The following is a 19,641-nucleotide window of genomic DNA, read 5'->3' on the forward strand; positions in this document are numbered from 1 at the left end:
GCTTTACTTTCGTCCTGAAGCGGCAAGCCCAGCTATAACAAGTATTTATGCCCGGTCTGCAGCTCTGATTATGTGGCAGACATCGACTAATGCTGTATTATACTGTGGACACTTTGCGTGTCCCTAAGCAAAGTTTGAATATTTCCGCGGAATCCCCAGCAAAACGCATTGAAACGTTTCTGGGCCTTTTCAAAGGCGAAGCAAAACGGCAGGAAGGCGCTCCACCGTTTTGCCTGGGCATCGGCCTTTGCGTAAGATACATTTCACTACGTGACGGAGAGAACCCAAACTGGTCCGTCTCTTGCTCAGTGTAGGGCCAAAATTATAGGCGACATGTCTGGACATGAAAAATGTGTAGCGTTTTGCAATGAACTCTTAATGAAAATGCAAGTGCATAGTTGAGAGGAAACCATGGGCTGCGAACCACGGCGGAACTAGCCAGTGCTATTACCAGGAGTAAATGTGATAAAATTCACAAGCTGCTGCACCGTACGAGAAAGAAAGGCATCTGCGTCGTTAGTTGCTTTCCCGGGCCCGTTTTCAGCATGTAGGGATGCATTTAGTAATGAGCTTGTTCTTTTCTGATTGCAAGCCCCTAATTTGCGTTAGTGGCAGACCCGACAGGGGCCCCCTTTTATCACTTAAGAAGGAACATAATGAAAATTACAATGGCGATGACGCCTGCTACGGCCATCCAAACACCGGTCCATTTCAGTCCGGACATAATTGCAGAGCTCGCCGCGCCAACAGTTTCGTTAATAGCTTCCCAGTCTACGTAAGTCCTGTTTTGTGTCACTGCAGGGAGAAATGGGTCTCTATTTGGCTCCTCTCTACCTTGGCCCACTGGCGAATAGTCAGCCTCTTTCAGGGGCAAAATGCTCGCCTCCACCTCCACTGATCCCCGTGACTTCCCCTTGAAAGCAGGATGCGTACAGCGAAGCCAGAACCTGCAACGTTCACACAAAAAAAGAAAGATATAGGGACGAAAATGCCACAAATATGTCTATCCAGTGCAATGAGACATGGCGGCCTATCCACAAGAAGAGCACGCCGAAGAACTGGCAGTTATCTCGCTGTCGTTCTACTGCCGGTGTTGATATTCGCGCGTCCACAGACGCTAACACCGTACCGCGGCAGACGATAGATCTGTCCACGTTTTCGAGCCCTGAAGAAGTCCGCAGTGAGGTCGAAGTTGCATTCTCCTATGGGCTCTCCAGAACTGAGCACTGCATAGTTCCATATTTGCACTTTCAGCACGGGAATAGGTGCGGGGATCTTTACGTCGAAAACACACCGCCAGTTGAACACACCCGACCCGTCTTTGCTGTTGTAGTGCGTGTCCGTGTCGTGTACAATCTCCGAGTTCTCCTCCAGAGTGAATATAGAACGAACGAACATCGAAACGGAGGAGTTGTCATCCAAAGGGACGGCCTTCACGCGCCATATAACTAACTGCGAAAAGCCGCATAGGCAAATTAGCCACCACACCATGCAAAAACGTACTAACGGCGCCAGCTAGAACACACGTCAAGCAGTCGAGATACCCACGGAGTGCGTTTTGTGCGTCTCACTGCACATTTCGGATGTGTGCACATCCACTTAGTGATTTGCGATTGCGGCGAGGCAACGGCTTGCGTGATGTGACTCCAAGGCACGGGCTTAGGCATGCTTGGGAGGCACCCTGTAAAAGTGCCTCTTCGTGCTTTGAATACGTACGCGAAGCTGGAAGTCATCTGCTTCTGCGCTGGCAAGAGTAAACTGAGGGTGCTCTTGGGCGTAATCCTCCGTCATAATCTCGAAAAAACCTCTTAAAGTGCCATGCGAGACTGTGCTGCCTTCCACTTTTAAAGTTCTGAGGTAAAAAAACAAGACGTTTCGTCCCGTAAGCTCACTAATCAACGCGCCTCACACAGCGGACAGCTCGTGCCATATGTTTTTTCCTGCCCAGCTGCCGCACCTTAGTTCAATTGGCGTTATTTCTTGTTCCACCATGGCCGCCACCTTTGGGTTGAAGAAACGGTCCTCCATATCTATGAAAGTCTTGCCAACACATTCATCCATCACTCTTCCTTGATTCATGATGGCCACCTGCAGGTCAGAGTAACGGTCGAGCGCTAACACGCTTTCAGAGATGCACTCCCTTTTCAATTTTGCTGTGCTAAGCAACCGGTATGTTTTCCATGCCAGGTCTACACACTCGTTTGTGGGAAATGCCTCATGCGTCTTACTTGCACAACAGCATGCTCTGGAAGGGAGCATGCCAGGCCATAGCATCTGTTGAACTCTGGTTTGAAGCCCTGCTTTTTAACATGACCCGAGTCCTTCAGATTGTGTGTTAGCCCCCCCGAAAGAGTGGCTGTACTCGAAGAATTGTAGATCCACACGTACGTCTGGATATCGGACGCCCCTGAGGGAGGCACGAGACCTCGAGCGGCCAGTACATACGCTCGCACAACGAGTTCCCGTGTTGCTGAAACTCAAATACAACACATCACCTTGAAAGACAATGAAGGAGAAGCAAACAATTTCCCGCATTTAAACTGTAAGGGGCTCGCAATTGAGCAAACTTGTTGGACTTTGTGTTCACAGAGGAACTTGAAAGCAACTGCTCCAAACAAAGCCTCACTGAGCTCGTGCTTTGGAAGAGAACACTCAGCGCGCTGGAGTATGGAATCGTTTGCGCTTTATGTATATATGAGTGAAAACGCACTTTCGTACTTCTGTACCAAATCTTGGCACAATTTGTTCATCTCCTCCATTTCGCTGCCACATTCTTCTCCCTGGTAGACTCTGCAGATATATTTCAGGTAGCCGATTGTCTCAGGAACGCCACAGTCAGTGCACTGCAACACGAAAGAAAACGAAGTAAGTAGAATGGGCCAATTAACAAAGCAGACTAGGCAAAGGAGAAGCTGCGTAGCAGTATGAAGTATACACTCGCTTGCATAAGCCTAGACAAATGGGACACAAATGCGTGTGGAGCCAATGCCAAAAATAAACATATGCATACATGATATGGTGTAGCAATGTTTATTGCAGAAGAGACTCAGACGCACAGTGCTTATCTGAGTATGTCTACGTGCGGGCATGAATATGCATAGTCAGCTTACTCTGAATATGGGAACCCGTAGGTAGGGAAGGTCATTAACACCGAAGTCCGTTTCCATTTCGTATGGAATTTCATCGCGCATATTCTCTTCGACTTCGTCTTCGTCCGCCTGTTGACAACAGCCTTGATGGTAATACGTTAATTGCACGCATTGACCGAAGTAACGAGATATGATACTATGGCAAAATAACCTGGCGTCGTCTACCAGCGCTAAACAGACGTTTAAGCGCAACCTACCATGGTTAGCACAAAGTCTAGAGCTTCAGGCTCAAACCCATAGAGCTCATTCGCGTTGTCGGCTCCATCAGCATCACTGCCAAGTTGGCCGCCGTTGCTCTTCTTCATCTTTAGGCCTCCAAGAAAGCCTTTTCCTCTCGCCCGTGGCTTGGTCTCATTTTTCTCAAGAGATGCTGTGAAGGCTCGAGTGGCAACTGGAGCCGCAGCCGCTCCAAACGCGACGTAGTCATCTGTGGCTTCCAGGCGACAGTTTGCCGCATCGGGATCGTTGTACGGCACCACCATTTTCTTGTCGAGCTGAAGCATTTACAGAGAACCTTACACGCCGCATTCGAGAGCCAACAAGCAATGAAGGAGGGATAACTGAACCGAAAAACTCATCAGAACCGAAAATCACAAATGCACCTTTGCTGCCATCGCCAGCCGAGCTTGCACCGACGCCGTTTCTTCGCCAGTTGCCTTCGCCTCGCCTGCCTGACCCGCGACACCGTCACTAATACGCTGCAAAAAATGCAAGGTACGGAGAAATCTGGCAGCTGAACGTTTCAGGGAAACGGTAAAGTCTGCCTAACATATTAGTTGGGTACCGTGCAAATTCCTCAGTATCTCCTCTTAAGTTTTCCACTATGTGTCCTATCTGCTAGTCGCACCCTAGCGTTCTCAGCATCCTCAATCATGACTTCCTCCATGACTTGGAGTTTGAACATTTCCCTGGTCTGCAACACAACAGGCCCAAAGCAGGACAAGCCTTTATCGCACAGGAGAATCTACGCAACTGCGGTTTCGATAGCGCATGCTCACGATCTGATGACCAAGAATAGAGCATGCTTCTGCAGCACCACCAGTGTGCTGGCCCGCGACAAACACCACATCCGTCTGATCATCTCTGACTCACCTCTTCACGTTCCCGCTGCTCCAACCAAGGCAACAGGGGATTGAGAGTGATGTAGGCCATGCCAACATCCTTCATCGTGCGCCCAGATATGCCTTCAACCTCATCAAGAACTTTGACCTCCATGAAGCAGTGATGTTGCATTCTCTTTGGCAAAGACACACCGACGTTAAAGTGCTGCAAAAAGTTCCAGTTGCCGCCTTCTCCCACGTGTGGCTCTCTCGTGCGTTCGGACCAAAGAGGCTTTGTTGTGTCTTCCACGTCACGGCCAAAGCAGACCTTTCGGCAGCAAAAAAACGAATGTCGAAAGACAGGACAGCCGATAAAGTTGCCGCAGGCGGACTGTAATGGAATCTTATTTGTAGTTATAATTAAGCTAACTCAGTGGCAGACTCTCCAGCCCTGTTAACCCCATTCACAACCTGGACCTTGGTCGCCATTTTGACTGTTGCATACCTCGACATACGGCCTTTGGACGGGGGAGAATAGCCTAACGCCAACCAGGAAGATTGACACAGTTGCCTCCTTCGTAGAAGGTCGGATATCATCAAAGAACGGGTAAGTGTCGTTCTCAACAAGCTCTGCTGGTACGAGCTCGAAAGCAACCAGTACCTTTGCCTTACACCTGGGATATTGCTTTGACTGCAGCATTAGCCAAACTGGGGCTTTCTTCCACTCCTTTGGCACCTTCTGAATCGGGTATCTGCCACACAACAACGCGAGGCCCACGAACACCCGGACTTATGTCGTCCAGTTTGAAAATAACCCGGACAGCAAGGCTGAAGGTCGAGAGACACGCAGGTATTCGAACGAGCCAACTCACGTTGTTGAACCGAGAACGATGTCTGAGGACATGATGGAATCTGATTCCGAGCACACTTCCAGCTGCAGAAAAGTCACCAACACCGATGGCCCCAGTTTGGAATGCTACATACCAACGTAAGAAAACTTCCGTTAATTTCGAAAGAAGGATGCGCTCCCGCTAATATAAGTTGAACGTCCCTGCTGTAGTTCCTGGCCGGTCTCGCGGCTTGCATGTCGCAGCATGCGCAAAAGGAGTTAGGCTGATTAGATATTACACGCATCTGCTGCTCAAGTTGCCACACCCGTGAACGGCTTGATTTTCTATTTTTGAATATCAGTGGCGACTGATATCCAAAACAGGGAGCAAACCGTTCACCGGTATAGCAACTTGAGTACACGCAATTTTAGCAAACTCATTCCCCTAGCCAATATGCGTCACACTTGGTGTGTCTTCGAAAGGCAAGCGCAAAGACTACATAGCATGAACTCCCTTTAATAATATTGAGCTTAAAAAGTACTTGCTGGGCGGTTCTGATTCTGATAACGCAGCCTTGCTGGTGGATAATTTTGGAGTAAGGCCACATAATGCGCCATGATTCACCAGTGACAGTCGTTCCACAGGGTATGGTAAAAATCTCACCACTATGTCTGGAGCCAACTGCATCATCTCAGGCAAAATGACTTCCATCTCCATGGCCTCATAGTACGACGGGTTCAGTGTTTGTCGAAATGTAAGGGTCTTCAGCTGCTGACTGCCAAGGACTATCTGCATACCCACGAAAGCGCACACTTCCTTGGCGATTCTCCTGCTACAGCGCTGAAAATGATTTTATTCAAATTTGCAGAACAACAGACTATCAGCGCGTTGTCTCCAGGCCGCCGCATTTGTCTCACCTTTATGTATGGATTGGGGAACTGGTCGTATCCCACAGCAGGGAGATGTAGTCCCTCGTAGATGAGGGCTCGGAAGTAGTATCTGAGCCGTGCAGTGGGACAACAGGAATGACTCCGTGCCTACAAGATAAACTGCCAAGTGTCTAGGCCACCTTGCCAGTATGGGACCCTCTAGCTGCAACCGGCGTAGACCGTAAGAGGTGAATGCTCGGTGAATGCCCACCGTCTTCTACTGCCCTGTAGACGGAACTTACCGCTGCAAGTTGTATTGCAGTCTTGCTGGCCGTTCTCCCATGGTTCTGGCTGGCCTGCATGTGATAGAAACAAGTACTGAAAATGGGTCAGTGCCAGAGCCGTCTGTAGCGCGCAGAGAATACCACATGGGTTTGCCGTCTTGGAGAGCTTTGGTGCTAAAAGGAATCATGGCCCAGGCAAGGCGACTCGTCCTGACCGCCGGTTCTGCATTTTGGTCCGTCTCTGCAACCCCCGCAAGACCTCCAAACCAGTTCATCACATTTGCTGCAACGTTAGCAGCAGCACTGGCGGACGATATGCTGCTGATATACAAAAAAAATGCCCAAGTCTGGGCGTCGTCAGCTGCACATCATATGTATACACATACATATGCAGAATATACATGCACACATAAAGCGTTGTCTAGACTGTACTGAAGCGCCTGCATGACTTCCAAAAAAGCTGCATGGCATCAGAGTGCTCTCTGGGGTGGTCATTTGCACTGCGACTTTAATCGCACCTGGCAAGTAAACCTTAAGCTCTTCCATACGGCCTTGTTCTGCTTCAAGGGTGTAGGATCCAGCCTCCTCTATCATCACAGGTGGCGATTTGAGCGCATGAGGGCCGAATGATACCTCCACCTGTAGTTCGTTGCTTAAAAGCGCATTGCACGAAACCTCGTAGACGTCCACCCAAAGCACATACTCAACTTGGGGGGGCTCGTGCACAGCGCGGACCGGGCGCACCCCCATAGGTAGAGGCGCCTGAACTTTAACGCAGGAGGCGTTTAACAGAATGCGGCCTGCATATGCGTTCGCTTGGCGCAACTCCGCGTTAGTCAGCATGTCATGCACAGCTCCCAGCAGGCCTGATCACAGACGTGGACACACCAGGGAATTTGTGGGGTCTCGGAGGCGCTACATACCAAACTTGAACGCGTTTTCTCACAGCTTCCTTTGATTCGCTATACCACCGTGCCTAGGCTTCCTGAGCCTAAAACTGAGCTGGATTCTTGTGTTAAAAAAGTGACTTAAGCTACAAGTGCTTTGATGCTGTGAACTGAAATCTGGAAGGCAATCGAAAGCCACAGGAAAGTCAGGAAACTGAATGTGAAGGCGGGCCTATTGTGTGGCATTTCATTCCATTACCTTCCGTCGGCGGTCTCCAGTAAAAATTAAACCATCTAGTCGGCGTTTCGTTCTTTATCAATTCGAAAAAGTCTAATACCATGGTTGCCATCAACACAGCACTACTGCCGCCGTTCCACAGCTCAACCAGCACGGTGTCATCGTGGCAAGGCATTGAGGCGGGGAGGCTGATGGAAGCTTGCCACTCCGGACTATGCTCCGGCAAAGATCGCGTCTGCAGTTCTGCTCCCCCGTGTCTCACCTACATGTATATACACAACAAATGATTGAAGGGCTTAGTGTTTCGGGATCAACATTTGCCGCCTATGATTAGGAGCCGAAAGCCCTAAACCCCCCAAAAGATGAATTGAAGAATGGTAAACCCCGTACTCAACGAAAAGTGGACCACTCGAGCTGTAGAGAAAATGACTCGCCAATCATCGCCATCAACCCCAAAGACTGTCAACGATCACTGAGGGATTCACCTGCTGCCCTACCTTAATGAAAGGCTCGCATGTGGTTGTGATCTGCCCAACAACTTCACTGATGTCTTGTCCTTTGTATATATTAACCGTGAGATTGTAGTATGTCGATTTTACGTCGACCTCTTTCGTCACGCGGTCCCCATCTTCGTTCACGTATGCCACAGTCTCGTCTATTACAGGCAAGGGGTCACCAGGCCCGAACACCCCTACAGTCAACAGCATCATGCCCTGGCAGTAACACAGCCAATAGCAGCAAAACGCGTAAGACGATATGCATTTCATGTACAGATGCCATGTTGGAATCACGAGAAAGACGCGACGGCCAAATAACTCAGTTTCCCGTCACTCAGTAAATGGTCCACACCAAAGGCGTATAGAGTACGGCACGCGAGCATTCTAGAACAAAGAAGCAGTTTTGTCTTCCATCATATGCTTCATTCCAAACGAGGTGCGCATAACAACAGCCGCAGCTTCCCAGAGAGTACAAACTTTGAACATACTGATGTTCATACTGCCAACACAACGCCTCGCAGCTGTAAACCAAGGGAAGCTCATGAGCAGTCACCAAGAAGTCGTAAAATCTAGGGAAGTGTGACTGTACTCGAAAACGGGACACTTACGGGATCTGAGACAAGCTGCTCGAAGTTGTTGAGTTTGATCCATTGTCGGTACATCCAATGTTGGCTCTTTGAGTAAACACATGCAAAGCTAAAGACGTATTTACCGATCAAAGCGCTCTGCAGTCCCACCCCCCCCAACAATGTGTAGCGATGCATGACCGCCAGCTCCACATAGCTCCGCTGGAACTCCTCAGGAGTGAGTGTGGCTTGAAAATTAAACGACGCATTGAACGTCGCCGACACGACTTGATTTTTCTGCACAGTGCTCTTTGTGGTGCCACCCACTGTAACGTCGACATAAGGGTTAGGCACTATTTCCTTTTCCCCGGCAGATTCCTTGAAAGAAAGGCCACGAACTTCGATCACTTCCACCTTTATGGTGTACTGGACCGCACGGACTGCCATTTTCAAGCACTGAGCAAGATGAGCTGTGAGAAAGCGCGGTTAGGAGAGACGGCCCAAGCTGCTGGGCGGGGCAGGGGCTGCACAAGGAGTCCACCGCAGCCGTCATGCCTGCAGAATTCACAGCTGTTGTACTAGGAAGGCGGAAAATGACCCATGGAGAAGAGACGCCGACAGAAGCTTTTGGAAAGGTAAGCAGTAAACCTCAGCAGGTTACTGGCTGTGTCACGCGGGTCTGAAATGACGGTGCGTCTAGAGAAATACGCCGATTCCCCCATAGACGCATGTGCTCGTATAGTAGGTACATACACAAGCAGGAACGCAAATATATGTAAAGTATTTACGGCTGGGCCGCGAGTAGACCACTCAAACTCTCCGTGCTAAATATCCTCCGGTCAATGGCAGGTATCCAAGGACCAACCGTCCCATAAGCCTATGATATTTGGCATTTTTATGCGCAAAGAAGATACGTAAACCTAAACACCCATACACCTGAGAAGAAGAGGCTTCAAGAGACTTGTCCCAGTCTCGTCCTGATTTCGCAGTGCGTTGAGTAGCGAATGACGTCCAAGAAGTGAAAGCAGGTTGGCTTCTGCCTACTAAAAAGTCATTGGTTGTCTTCAACTGCATATGTCATGGACAGAGCCCTTGAAATTTGGGCCTTAGTAATTTGGGGCATCACAGCTGACTGCATGGGCTCATTCGACGCCGTCAAATGCGTGAGTGTTAGAAAGACTGTTTTGTGTACGTATTCAGCTGCTTTTCTTTTGAGGAGTTCTCTAACTACTGAAGCAAATTGACAGATAGGGGAGGATATCTTTTTCTTCGTCTCATCGCATCATGAGGCCTGGGGCCCTGTAGGCCCCAGAAAGGCACCGCTCTGAGGGCACCTGCAAGCACCGAGCAGAGTCTGAGCAGCAGCTCACGTTACAAAATTCTTTCTTTATTTGCTTTTCATCGATGCTGAGCGTGTCATCAATTGCCGTGATAGTTTGTTTTTTCCCTCCTTTTTGCGCTTTGTCTCGTTTTGGCGCTGCTGCCATTCGCCTTCTTTTGCATGCGACGGGAGCCGCACTGCCTCCCCTCTTTTTGATTACTGCGGCTCTTGCTTGTGCTTATTGGTCTTAAAGGCTGTCATTACACTTGTTTAGCATGCCTTGCAGCTTTGGGTCTTCCCCAGGCACACCCACGGGGGCTTCGGCGGATATGGCAGATAGCCTTATTGGTAGCCCACAAGGGGACGACGACGCTGTCTGGCTGGATTTCATGCATTTACGAGGGGTCTCTCGAACAGTGTAATTTGCCGCAGCTTTCTCTTCATATCTGCCGACTTTGTAAGCGGCAGGCCCGGGTTTGTCTGTGCACTGGGGTAACGCCGTCAGAGTTTCTGCAAGGCTGGCGCAAACACAATGCTTCAGGGTCCTCCCCCTGAAGCCCAACCAAAGTTTGCGGTATTTTCTTTAGAAGAGCCAGGCAATTGTTCCGATAACGTGCCAGATACACAGCTTTTTCTGTGTAGCCCCAACCAACAGGAGGAACACTCTCCTCGCCCTCATATACCGGTGTGCGAACTATCTCCTCGAGGCCAGCAGCGCTTGACAGGTGGGAAGGTCTCAGAAATGGCTGTATGCTACACGGAACGTAGCCCAGGGTGCTCAAGCGTTGCGGGCAATCCCGTTGGCGAGCGCCCTCAAGCGTCATGCGTCCCTTCACTGTCCACTTCTGGCGACTCCTTCCGTCCTGTATCTCCTGACAGATCCATGGGGCATCAAGTGCGTGAGCTCTCTTTTGATTTAAAGGAACAACTGCATGTAGACACAAAGCGAACACGCACAGGCCCTTCGTGCTGCAGCCTGTGCAAGTCACCTCAGACGACAGAGGGACCGTCGCGCTGTACGGCCGACAAGACTCCATCGGGACTCCTAACAGGGGAACTAGGTGGCTCCCATTCTCCCTTGAGGGAACCTGAAAATAAGGCTTCTCCCGCTGCAGCGGCGCCGGCCGAAGCAGCAGAGGCACCTGCTGCAGCAGGTCAGCCAAGAGCGGCTGGAGATGATTGTTGTCTCACGTGTAGCTGCCCTTGTCACAATGGAAGCAACAGCGGAAGCAAAATAGTGTGTTTTGAAGGGCCTAGGAGGCCTCCAACATTCGCAGCCAACCTGGCGGACCTCTGCAAGGCCTTCCCCTCTGTACACCAAGGGGTTAGTTTTGCTGTGCTTTTCCTGGATTAGCGTTCCTCTCGCCGATTGCTTTTTTAATAGAGCGCACTTAAGGAATGCGCGCTGCTTTTCTGAGCATGTCCTACGTTTTAGCGTGGGCCTGTGCATGTGACGTGTTTTCTGTGTATGGTGCTGCGCCGTGGAACACGTAGAGTTCGGCAGTCTATCAGTTTGCAAGCCTTTCCGCTGCGTGTCTCATTTGTCTCAGCTGATTGTATCGCTGCTGGAAACAGCAGATAACGATCTGCAGAGAGCCCACGCCCTTGTGCGGGTAGTGAGCGACACAAACACGGGCCTCTACAATCCCAAAAGTGGAGGCCCCATGGCCAAGCGGAAACGATGGCCAGATGGTGAGTCTTAGCTGTTTGGATTCGATATGTGGGATGAACTAACTTAATGAATTATTTGGCTGGTTGGTTGTGCATGGGCCACTTTTGCATGCATGCTTACATACACTTGGATGCATCCATGTCCATGTGGGTGTATGGCTATGGGTATGTCCAAGTAGTTCTCGAAAGTCATATATACACAGTTTTTCTTCGGTTTCTCTGCTTCCAGACTGCTTTGACGTCCTTGAGGGGCCGTTAAACACTGGAAGCAACCGCAGGGGTTCTGGTGGTATGGACATTGCTGAGGGTACCCCCAATGGCGCATTTGCAGTTTCGGATCAGCAGCAGGCTCTGCATCATTCGCAGCATCCAACTGGGGTAGCACCTCCGACTGCTAGTGTTACCGGGGCAGCTCCGTCAGCAACAGGATCCGACCCGTCATCAGGCAAGGGAACCGGGGGAGGGGTGCACCGTGCTCCTGTAGTTTTGGGTAGAGAGCTACTGCCCGAGTCATGGTGCGATGAAGTGGCCGAAAGGCTTCTGTGGGCCATAGTGACAGCTGCCAGTGGGGATGACGCGAAGGCTAAGGCAGCGGCGCTGCTGAAGGAGCACGCGCAGCAGTTGGCGCATGCTCAACGGGACGAGCCGTCTCAAGCCGAACTCGCCAAAGAAGCGGAAAGTACGTGATCGTGCTCAGTGGGTCGCTGTATAGCCTTTCGAATAGTTCAGTTTACACATGCTTTGTGGCATCGTTATTTGCCTTTGTGTGGTGCGCACGCTGTAGGGCAAGAGCTGGCGAAGAGAGTGGAATTACTGCAGAACGACAAACTGCTTCTCGCCAGAGCGGTCAAGGCCCAACACGAAAAGTTGCAGGTGAGCTAAAAGGAATTAGTGGACGAAACAGGCTGTGAATGGGAGCGTACTTCACGTTCAGGTGCATAAGGCTGATGAGTGCATATGCATGCGGGTGTTTGTTTGTTTCCTGCGAACAGCTCACATAGTTTCCCTTTCATTTTTTTTGGTTCCCATGGCGCAGTTGCACTAGTGGCGCTGTTATAAAGCATTATTGTCTTCCTGACGGCTATTTTTTGCAGACGTTGCAACAGAGTCTTGCTGCAAAGACAGAAGAAGCGCGCTACCTTGTGCAGGAGCTCAGCGGTGCGCAGCAGCGCCTTAGGTCTTTGCGCGATGCCGCATCAGCTCTTCTGTTGGGTGCAGCCACGGGCCGCAACAACAGTCCCTGTCGTGACAACACTTTCGACAGGCGGTAAGCCAAGATTTGTCTCTGTATAGTAGGGGCGCCCATGCTTTTGTTCCACGTTGAAGTGTTCCACAGTTAATCTGAGTCATTCTGAAGCTGTTACTGTTAGAAGCCTGCACTGGGGTTGTTGCGTGCAGTTTTCCGGATGTTTATTGATGAGGGCTACAGAGATTGCGCCTCCGCAGCCACAGACGCTGCTCTGGATGCTAGCTTGTCCCCGTACCAAAGACAAAAGGCAACATGGTTCGTCACCCTTTGAATGCGTCAGCTAGCTGATACAGATAGACAAGGATGAAGGGGGTCTCTCCACACTCCCTAGAGGCCACAACTTTGTGGGCCTTACACTGAACAACGCATCATCCCCGAATGATCTGAAGTGAAAGAGCTTCCAGGCCGTCCCAACCGGAAAGTAGACCGAGAATTAGCTCAGGCCTCCACAGGTTTAGAAGGGCATACCATAGGGCGAGTTTGCAGTGCAACTGGGCCTAGGTCTCGGTGGGAAACAGATGATACTGTTTAATTGAAGTAACTTTAGTGCCGTTCTTCAGTACAGTTCCTTTGCTGCTTTGGATCTCTCGCAGCATAATTGTATACGGCTTTCGTCCACCCTTAAGTGCCTTAACTGTGCCAAATTCGCGGTTCGCAGTCACTGGCTCAGCTAACTTATGTAGGGCTGCAAACAACTGAAGTAAGAGGTGTCCCACAACCTCCCCACGTTGTGTCGTCACTCCGCTGTCTATACGTTGTGTCGTCATTCCGCTTTCTATCGTAGCCCTTTGTCTCGGCAAGCCTATAAGGAGGAAATAGATGTAGCTGTCTTACAAAAGCAACGTCAAACGACACCGAGACCCGCCTCAGGCATTCCCCGCTCCGCAGCTCTTGGCCGCGGGGAGAACCATCTGCACCACCAAACTGACCAGCACTTTCACCCAAAAGGGACCGTTGCAGCTATATTTTGGCGATTGTATATCCAGTGCTGCGCAGCTCTTACCCTGCCAGGATATGCTGCGGCTACCTCGTCATCCTCTCGAATGCAGCGTACGCTGCAGTTCGAATTTTGCCGTCTGGGCTGATGGTGCACCCCTCCTGTTCATAGTCGAAGACACCTTTCGTGTCTTTGCAGCCGAAAAATGAACACACGAAAAGACCGGGCCACCTCAGCGGCGAGAGGGAGCGCCAGTAGGCGGAACGGGTGGGATGGATCAGGAGCATGTCGGCTGCTAATGCAGCGGAGCCAATCACAAACACTAGCAACCGCAGACTTTCACAAAACTGCTTAAACTCCCCGTAGCTCTGTGCTCGGCCGTAGATTCCCGACGATACGACAGCCACGTGAGGCTTCAGCTGCGAAAAAGGACAGCAGATGATCTGAGCAAATACCACACTGATGTGCAGCCGCCTTTCAGGGTCTCTTGCTGAGGTCACCGTAAGCAGCCAAAATTGGAGGCAAAAGCCGAAGGACCAGCAGGCAGTCTAAACGGGAGTCGCGGCTGCTTTTTCGGTTGCATATATCTACCTTGCTTGAAGTGCTCAGCGGTTACACCAGTCGGTAGGGAAAACCAAATGAAGAGCTACGACGGGAGCATCTCGAGCTTTCTACCGACCTTCCAAGTATTGACATTGAGAGGGTCGAAGTCTGGGCCCCTAACTTCATTTCCAAGAAAGCGTTTTTGTTGTTGGGGCAGAGCCAGCGAAGTTCCGGTGGTCGCGCAAGCGGCTCGAGAGAAAAGGCCACTGTAGAGCCCCCTAGAAATAGCGGAGCGACAGAGGCAGGCACTGGAAAGAAACATTTCAGAGACTATAAGCTGAATTCAAACCTTTAATCTTCTCGACGCTTCGCAAGTTGGGGGCCCCGCCCCGTCACTCGCCCGCCGTTGCGAGAAATTGCCAACCTCCTGGCGCTTTTGAAGGAATGGGAATAGAACCAACTTATTCTATATTGGTAATTACGCGACGTCACGTGCGATTCCAAGGATTATAACTAAATTGGGGCAGCGGAGCACAAGACTGCGTGCAGTGAGGGACATGGGGCTGGCAACCAGCCTGTGCTGCTGCGATTTTTTCTGAACAGCCACAGCGCATCATTCTCAACGGGCAAGTATTATAAGCAGAAGGACGCGCGATTAGCTCCTGGCTCTATTTTTTTTATTTCCCGCCTCGCCCATCTGCGCCCCCCTCAGCCTTGCAGAAGGTGAAGTGCCATCACTTCTGCGTCTCCGCTTCAACTAACGTAAGCGTAAGGCTCTACTCTCTGTGTAAGCTGATGTTGAGCTTATTGAGCATCCCACTATCCGCTTCAGGCGCACCGTAGCCCAACGGCCAAACACCGACGCTTGACACAGTGCAGCCCTGCTCTCTTGAAGCTGATCCTAGCGCCCTACGAGTGACCGTTGTTTCGAATAAAAACATAAGTTGGAGGAGCCTTTATCAGATAAGCAGATGACACGCGGCGGAGACGGAGGGGCCAACTCAGCCCTGAAGTGTGCGAGCTGAGCCATGTACGTACCCCAGTCCATCGTATTGGAAACGCTCATCAGCAAATGTCCGTGTGTTTTGTGTCCGTTTAGGTCCGCACTTGCGGCTACAGTGCAAGGCCGTAGAGATGCAGCTGCACCGTTTGGCCGCAAGGCCTTTAACGGTACCCACTGTACACGTATCTGCTTTGTTTCGGAGAACCCACCAGAGGTCGTTCTCTAGTCAAAGTGAATATGACGTAGTTGTTATCGGTGGCGGACCAGGGGGATATGTGGCAGCGATCAAGGCAGCACAGCTAGGTCTGAAGACGGCCTGTGTGGAAAAAAGGGGAGCCCTAGGAGGCACGTGCTTGAATGTTGGATGTATCCCGTCGAAGGCATTGCTGAACATGAGCCACAAGTATAAGGTGCGATTGTTTCCCCGTCATAAGACCTCATTTTCTCGTGTGTACACTTAGATTTTAGATGCTTCTAGGAAGCTGCAGTTTTGGAGTTTAACTGTGGGTATACTGTCCCAAGCGTTGACTATTGTGGTGGCCTTTTGTCCTCTTCGTCTCAGGAAGCCTCGTCCGATTTCAGCAGATTCGGTATACGAGTCTCAGATGTTTCTGTGGACATATCGTCGATGCAGAACTACAAGGATAAAATCGTCTCGGGCCTCACGCAGGGCATTGAAGGCCTTTTCAAGCGAAACAAAGTCGACTATCTCAAAGTAATTAACGCCGTTAGCTGAGTTGTGGGAACTTATTGGAAGCGTATGTGTTTGTTTGTGTAAGTTTACGACATAGCGCTGCAGCGTGCTGTGGAGACAGCTGAAGACGTAGCAGTTACAAACATGTGGATGTTTGTTTGCTGGCTATCTCAGGGCACGGGGAGGCTTGCCGGTCCTCACGCCGTACAGGTTCAACCTATTGACGCGGGAAACCCCCAGATGTTGATGGCAAAAAATGTCATCCTTGCAACTGGCTCTGAACCGGCCCCTCTCGCTGGGGGTGCTCTAGAGGTTTGTTTTCTGCATCGAGTTAGTGGCTTCCGGTGTTCTTCATGTCGCTTTTGCTAAGTCGCCACTCACCCGTATCGCATTTCCACAGATTCATCGACAGTACACAAGAGCTTACTTTCTTCTCTACGCGTGACTGGCAGTTGGCTAGTAAGCGCGCAGCCAATAAAGTGTGTGGTGTCGTGCCCTGTATGCTTTCTTATGCTGATGCTTAGGTTGATGAGGAGACGATTGTCAGCTCCACAGGTGCCTTGGCTCTGCCTAGAGTGCCGAAGCATCTAGTTGTTGTTGGAGGAGGCGTAATTGGCCTTGAACTTGGCAGCGTCTGGCGGAATTTAGGAGCTGAAGTGACCGTCGTTGAGTTTTGTGATAAGATCATACCGGCCCTGGTAATCATCGTTTCCCCTTTTTTGTCACCTCTTTCCAGCCGCTATCTTCGGTGTAGTTGCTGCTACCGAAATATAAAGCCTCTCACGCTACACGTGGTTGCGGAGCTCCGCAGGGCGTCACGTAATGGCGTTCCCTGCACCTCAGCCTCGCTTTCCTCTGTCTCTCCGAACTAATTTGTGTCACTTGCACAGTACACTTTAGTTGAGGCTCAACGCTATGCTGTATGCAGGACGCGGAGATCGGCAGAGCTTTCCAAAAACTACTTGAAAGGCAGGGCATCAAGTTCATGTTCGGCACGAAAGTTGTTGGATCGCAGAAAGCGGATGGCGGAGTGACGCTGTCGCTGGGTAAGGCTTGACTAGGGGAAAGTGCGTTTGAGGATCTTCCAGTATAGCTTCTGTATGGCATTATTTTTCTGGTGATATTCCTGCCAAAGTACAAGAGAAGCCAAATGGAGAAGTGGGTTCCTCCATGGTTGTGTCTTATGTATATGTTGCTTTCCTGCAAAGTGTGTTAGCTTCTACTGTGTTCACTGAGCTGTGTGAGGCCCTGCTTGTGGTGACTGACGGAAAAGGCTTTTGAAGTTTTTTGCTTTGTTTTCTGGGCGTTGCAGAGAATGTCAAAAGCGGAGATGCGTCTGAGGTGGGCTTTTGTAGCGTCTTCACCTTCCATTAGCTTCTGTGCGTAGTGTTCGTGTAAGTTTTGTTCATGTATTGCATCAAGGCAGTAAGCAGAACGCATTCATGCATTTTCCGTTTGTGCGTGATTTGAAAGGTGCCGGAATTCTTGGCGTTCTCTTCGTATCCGTTGAGGCTTCGAGACCCATTTGCAGTTATGCTTGCTGTTAAAGGATAGAGGCCATTGGTTTCCAATCTTTCTGCTAGTTTGTTTGACTTAGGTACAATGTGATGTAGTCCTCGTGGCAGTGGGACGCAGGCCGTACACAAAGGACTTGGGCTTGGAGGAGCTGGGCATCAATCTCGACAACGTGACTACCGCACTGCCAGCCTCATACTTTCAGAAAGCGAGATGTTTCATCTGTTTCTTTATGTGCCGTTTTTGCCGGCTTAGAGAACTACGAGGCAAGGAAACGACGTTTAAGTCAGATTTTGAGCGTAACAGCTGGCGTGAGAGGTGTGTCGATGTGTAACTGTGCAGAGGGGTCGTGTGGTGGTAAACGAGCAGATGCAAGTGCCTAACTACCCCAACATCATGGCAATAGGCGACCTCATTCAAGGAGTACGAAAAACTAGCATTCAAATGTTTCACGTGTACAAGCGAACGCTGCTCACGCCTCCTTCTTTTCAAGCTCAGCCCGATGCGTAGTTGTGTAGCTGCGCATGTTTAGCGAAAGCTGCCGGCCACGTCTTTGTTGGCTGCCCGTGGTCCGGTTGTGTGACATCGAGCAGCCCATGCTGGCCCACAAGGCGGAAGAAGAAGGTATTGCATGTGTGGAGCGATTGGCCGGGAAAGGCGATGGTACTGTCCGCCATGACACTATCCCGGCGGTCATTTACACTCATCCGGAACTAGCAGGAGTAGGGAAGACCGAAGAGCAGGTACAGCTTTAGTCGCCTGGCGGAAATACTGTTTGTTGCAGTCCGCCCAGAACACACTCTAAACTCGTTTGAAGGAATCATTCCACGTGGTTGCTTAGGTGTTTGTGAGGACTCGCAGCTGAAAGCTGAGGGCGTGGTGTACAAGCGCGGAGCCTTTCCTTTTGCTGCTAACAGTAGAGCGCGCGCAACAGGCGACTCTGATGGTAGGCCGTTTCAACCCACTGCTCCTGCTGCTGCTGAATGAATGTATTCTAGCGTCATTGTGTGCAGATCAGGAGAATGGTCTTTGGGGATCGGAAGTAGTTCGCAGCTCGAATTAAGTGCAAGATCGTTGCGTTCTTACAGGCTGATGCCTTCTGCACATGGAATATATGCTATGAATATCTGTGCGCTTGGATAGCGCTCCAGATGTTTGTGAGTGCCTTATTTTTTTCTTGTACGCGCGTGTGTGGCTGGCCTGTTTAAGCTCGCCTTCAGGCACGTAAAAATTGTATGTGAGCATGCATTTCGTAGGCTTGGTGAAGGTACTGACGTGCAAGGAAACGGATAAGATCTTAGGCGTGTGGATCCTCGGTCCCAATGCAGGTACGTGAGCTCTTTCCTCTGCAGTTACCGACGACCTGGAAGCGGGATCGCAATCTTGTAGAGCAGCGACCCATGTGCGAAATTGACTCTTAGACACAGGAACAGCTGGTTAAGTTAGCGGGATGTTAACGACCGCCTGTCAGCTGCAAGGCCTAAAAGCCCCAATAGCTCCGCGCACGACGAATATAAAAATGTGGTTGGTGGACACTGCTTCAGGCGAACTAATTGCCGAGGCTGTGCTTGCTATGGAGTATGGCGCGTCCAGTGAGGACCTTGGTCGTGTTTGCCACGCCCATCCGACGCAGAGTGAAGCTTTGAAGGAAGCTTGCATGGCTTGCTTCGACAAGCCCATACACATCGCCTAATCATTTCCTACATCATTCTTCCCCTTACCCCAAATTAGTAGCGCTGAATCAAATCTAGCGTTTTCCCTACCATGTGCATTTTTAAGGGCAGATGATCGTCCCAAAGTGCCTTGAACCGCCTGAGTACGCGTGACCACAGTATGTGGTTGTGTTGCCCCCTGGAATTCGATTCGAATGGGGAACTGTAGGGACGGCACCGCGGTATGCGTTTGCCGCTCCAGTGATTTTATCAAAGTCACATTAACACAGGGAGCTAGCTAAGAGTTAAGGAGCTAGCTAAGTGTTAATGTAGTGACCTGACAAGTCGCAGAAGACGTATGGCGTAGACCGTCGCCACGGCGTACAAGCTTTTCACCGTGTTATCGAATCTCTGCCCAGTATATGAAGCTGCGTGTCAAAGCCATGCCATGCTGTGGTATTGCTGCTATTGGCCTTCTCCATTCCGACGACGTGTCCGGCAGGGCCGCTGTAACGGTGCCGATGCCATTGATGTGTGGAGGTTCGCGCCATTACATAAGTCAAGACTTCATACCAGCCGGTTTGTGCGTGAACTACTGGCGCTGCAACGTAGTTGCAGCTATTGACAATGACAAATGTCACAAGAAGCTTAACTTGGGAACAGCGGGGACAGTATAGTAGCTCTGGCTGGCTTGAA

General features: G+C 50.5%; 4 protein-coding genes across 4 annotated transcripts; 2 read left to right on the forward strand and 2 right to left on the reverse strand.

The window, feature by feature from the left end:
* Nucleotides 1–637: 637 nt before the first annotated feature.
* ETH_00028935 (C2 domain-containing protein, putative) lies at nt 638–8,807 on the reverse strand (the record flags this gene model as incomplete). Its single annotated transcript, XM_013374229.1, has 20 exons — nt 638–947; nt 1,130–1,452; nt 1,717–1,852; nt 1,958–2,088; nt 2,229–2,470; nt 2,711–2,843; nt 3,111–3,218; nt 3,347–3,643; nt 3,752–3,847; nt 3,997–4,062; nt 4,242–4,517; nt 4,695–4,941; nt 5,062–5,123; nt 5,683–5,808; nt 5,937–6,018; nt 6,191–6,533; nt 6,691–7,038; nt 7,319–7,559; nt 7,795–8,010; nt 8,403–8,807. The coding sequence occupies 20 exons, from the start codon at nt 8,805–8,807 to the stop codon at nt 638–640; spliced, it is 4,188 nt and encodes a 1,395-aa protein (XP_013229683.1).
* A 1,406-nt stretch (nt 8,808–10,213) lies between these two features.
* ETH_00028940 (uncharacterized protein) lies at nt 10,214–12,872 on the forward strand (the record flags this gene model as incomplete). Its single annotated transcript, XM_013374230.1, has 6 exons — nt 10,214–11,005; nt 11,232–11,373; nt 11,582–12,031; nt 12,137–12,225; nt 12,447–12,619; nt 12,782–12,872. 6 exons carry the CDS (start codon nt 10,214–10,216, stop codon nt 12,870–12,872), a joined length of 1,737 nt encoding a protein of 578 aa, XP_013229684.1.
* Nucleotides 12,873–13,624: 752 nt separating this feature from the next.
* Nucleotides 13,625–14,403, reverse strand: ETH_00028945 (uncharacterized protein; the record flags this gene model as incomplete). Its single annotated transcript, XM_013374231.1, has 2 exons — nt 13,625–13,957; nt 14,218–14,403. The coding sequence occupies 2 exons, from the start codon at nt 14,401–14,403 to the stop codon at nt 13,625–13,627; spliced, it is 519 nt and encodes a 172-aa protein (XP_013229685.1).
* A 649-nt stretch (nt 14,404–15,052) lies between these two features.
* Nucleotides 15,053–18,986, forward strand: ETH_00028950 (dihydrolipoyl dehydrogenase, putative; the record flags this gene model as incomplete). Its single annotated transcript, XM_013374232.1, has 13 exons — nt 15,053–15,095; nt 15,181–15,494; nt 15,647–15,799; nt 15,953–16,090; nt 16,303–16,476; nt 16,707–16,824; nt 17,091–17,119; nt 17,376–17,465; nt 17,636–17,716; nt 17,887–18,036; nt 18,155–18,239; nt 18,550–18,621; nt 18,838–18,986. The coding sequence occupies 13 exons, from the start codon at nt 15,053–15,055 to the stop codon at nt 18,984–18,986; spliced, it is 1,596 nt and encodes a 531-aa protein (XP_013229686.1).
* Between the last annotated feature and the right edge of the window lie 655 nt (nt 18,987–19,641).

The sequence above is a fragment of the Eimeria tenella genome, genomic scaffold (assembly GCF_000499545.2).
Source record: "Eimeria tenella Houghton genomic scaffold, Eth_scaff2, whole genome shotgun sequence".
Lineage (NCBI taxonomy): Eukaryota > Apicomplexa > Conoidasida > Eucoccidiorida > Eimeriidae > Eimeria > Eimeria tenella.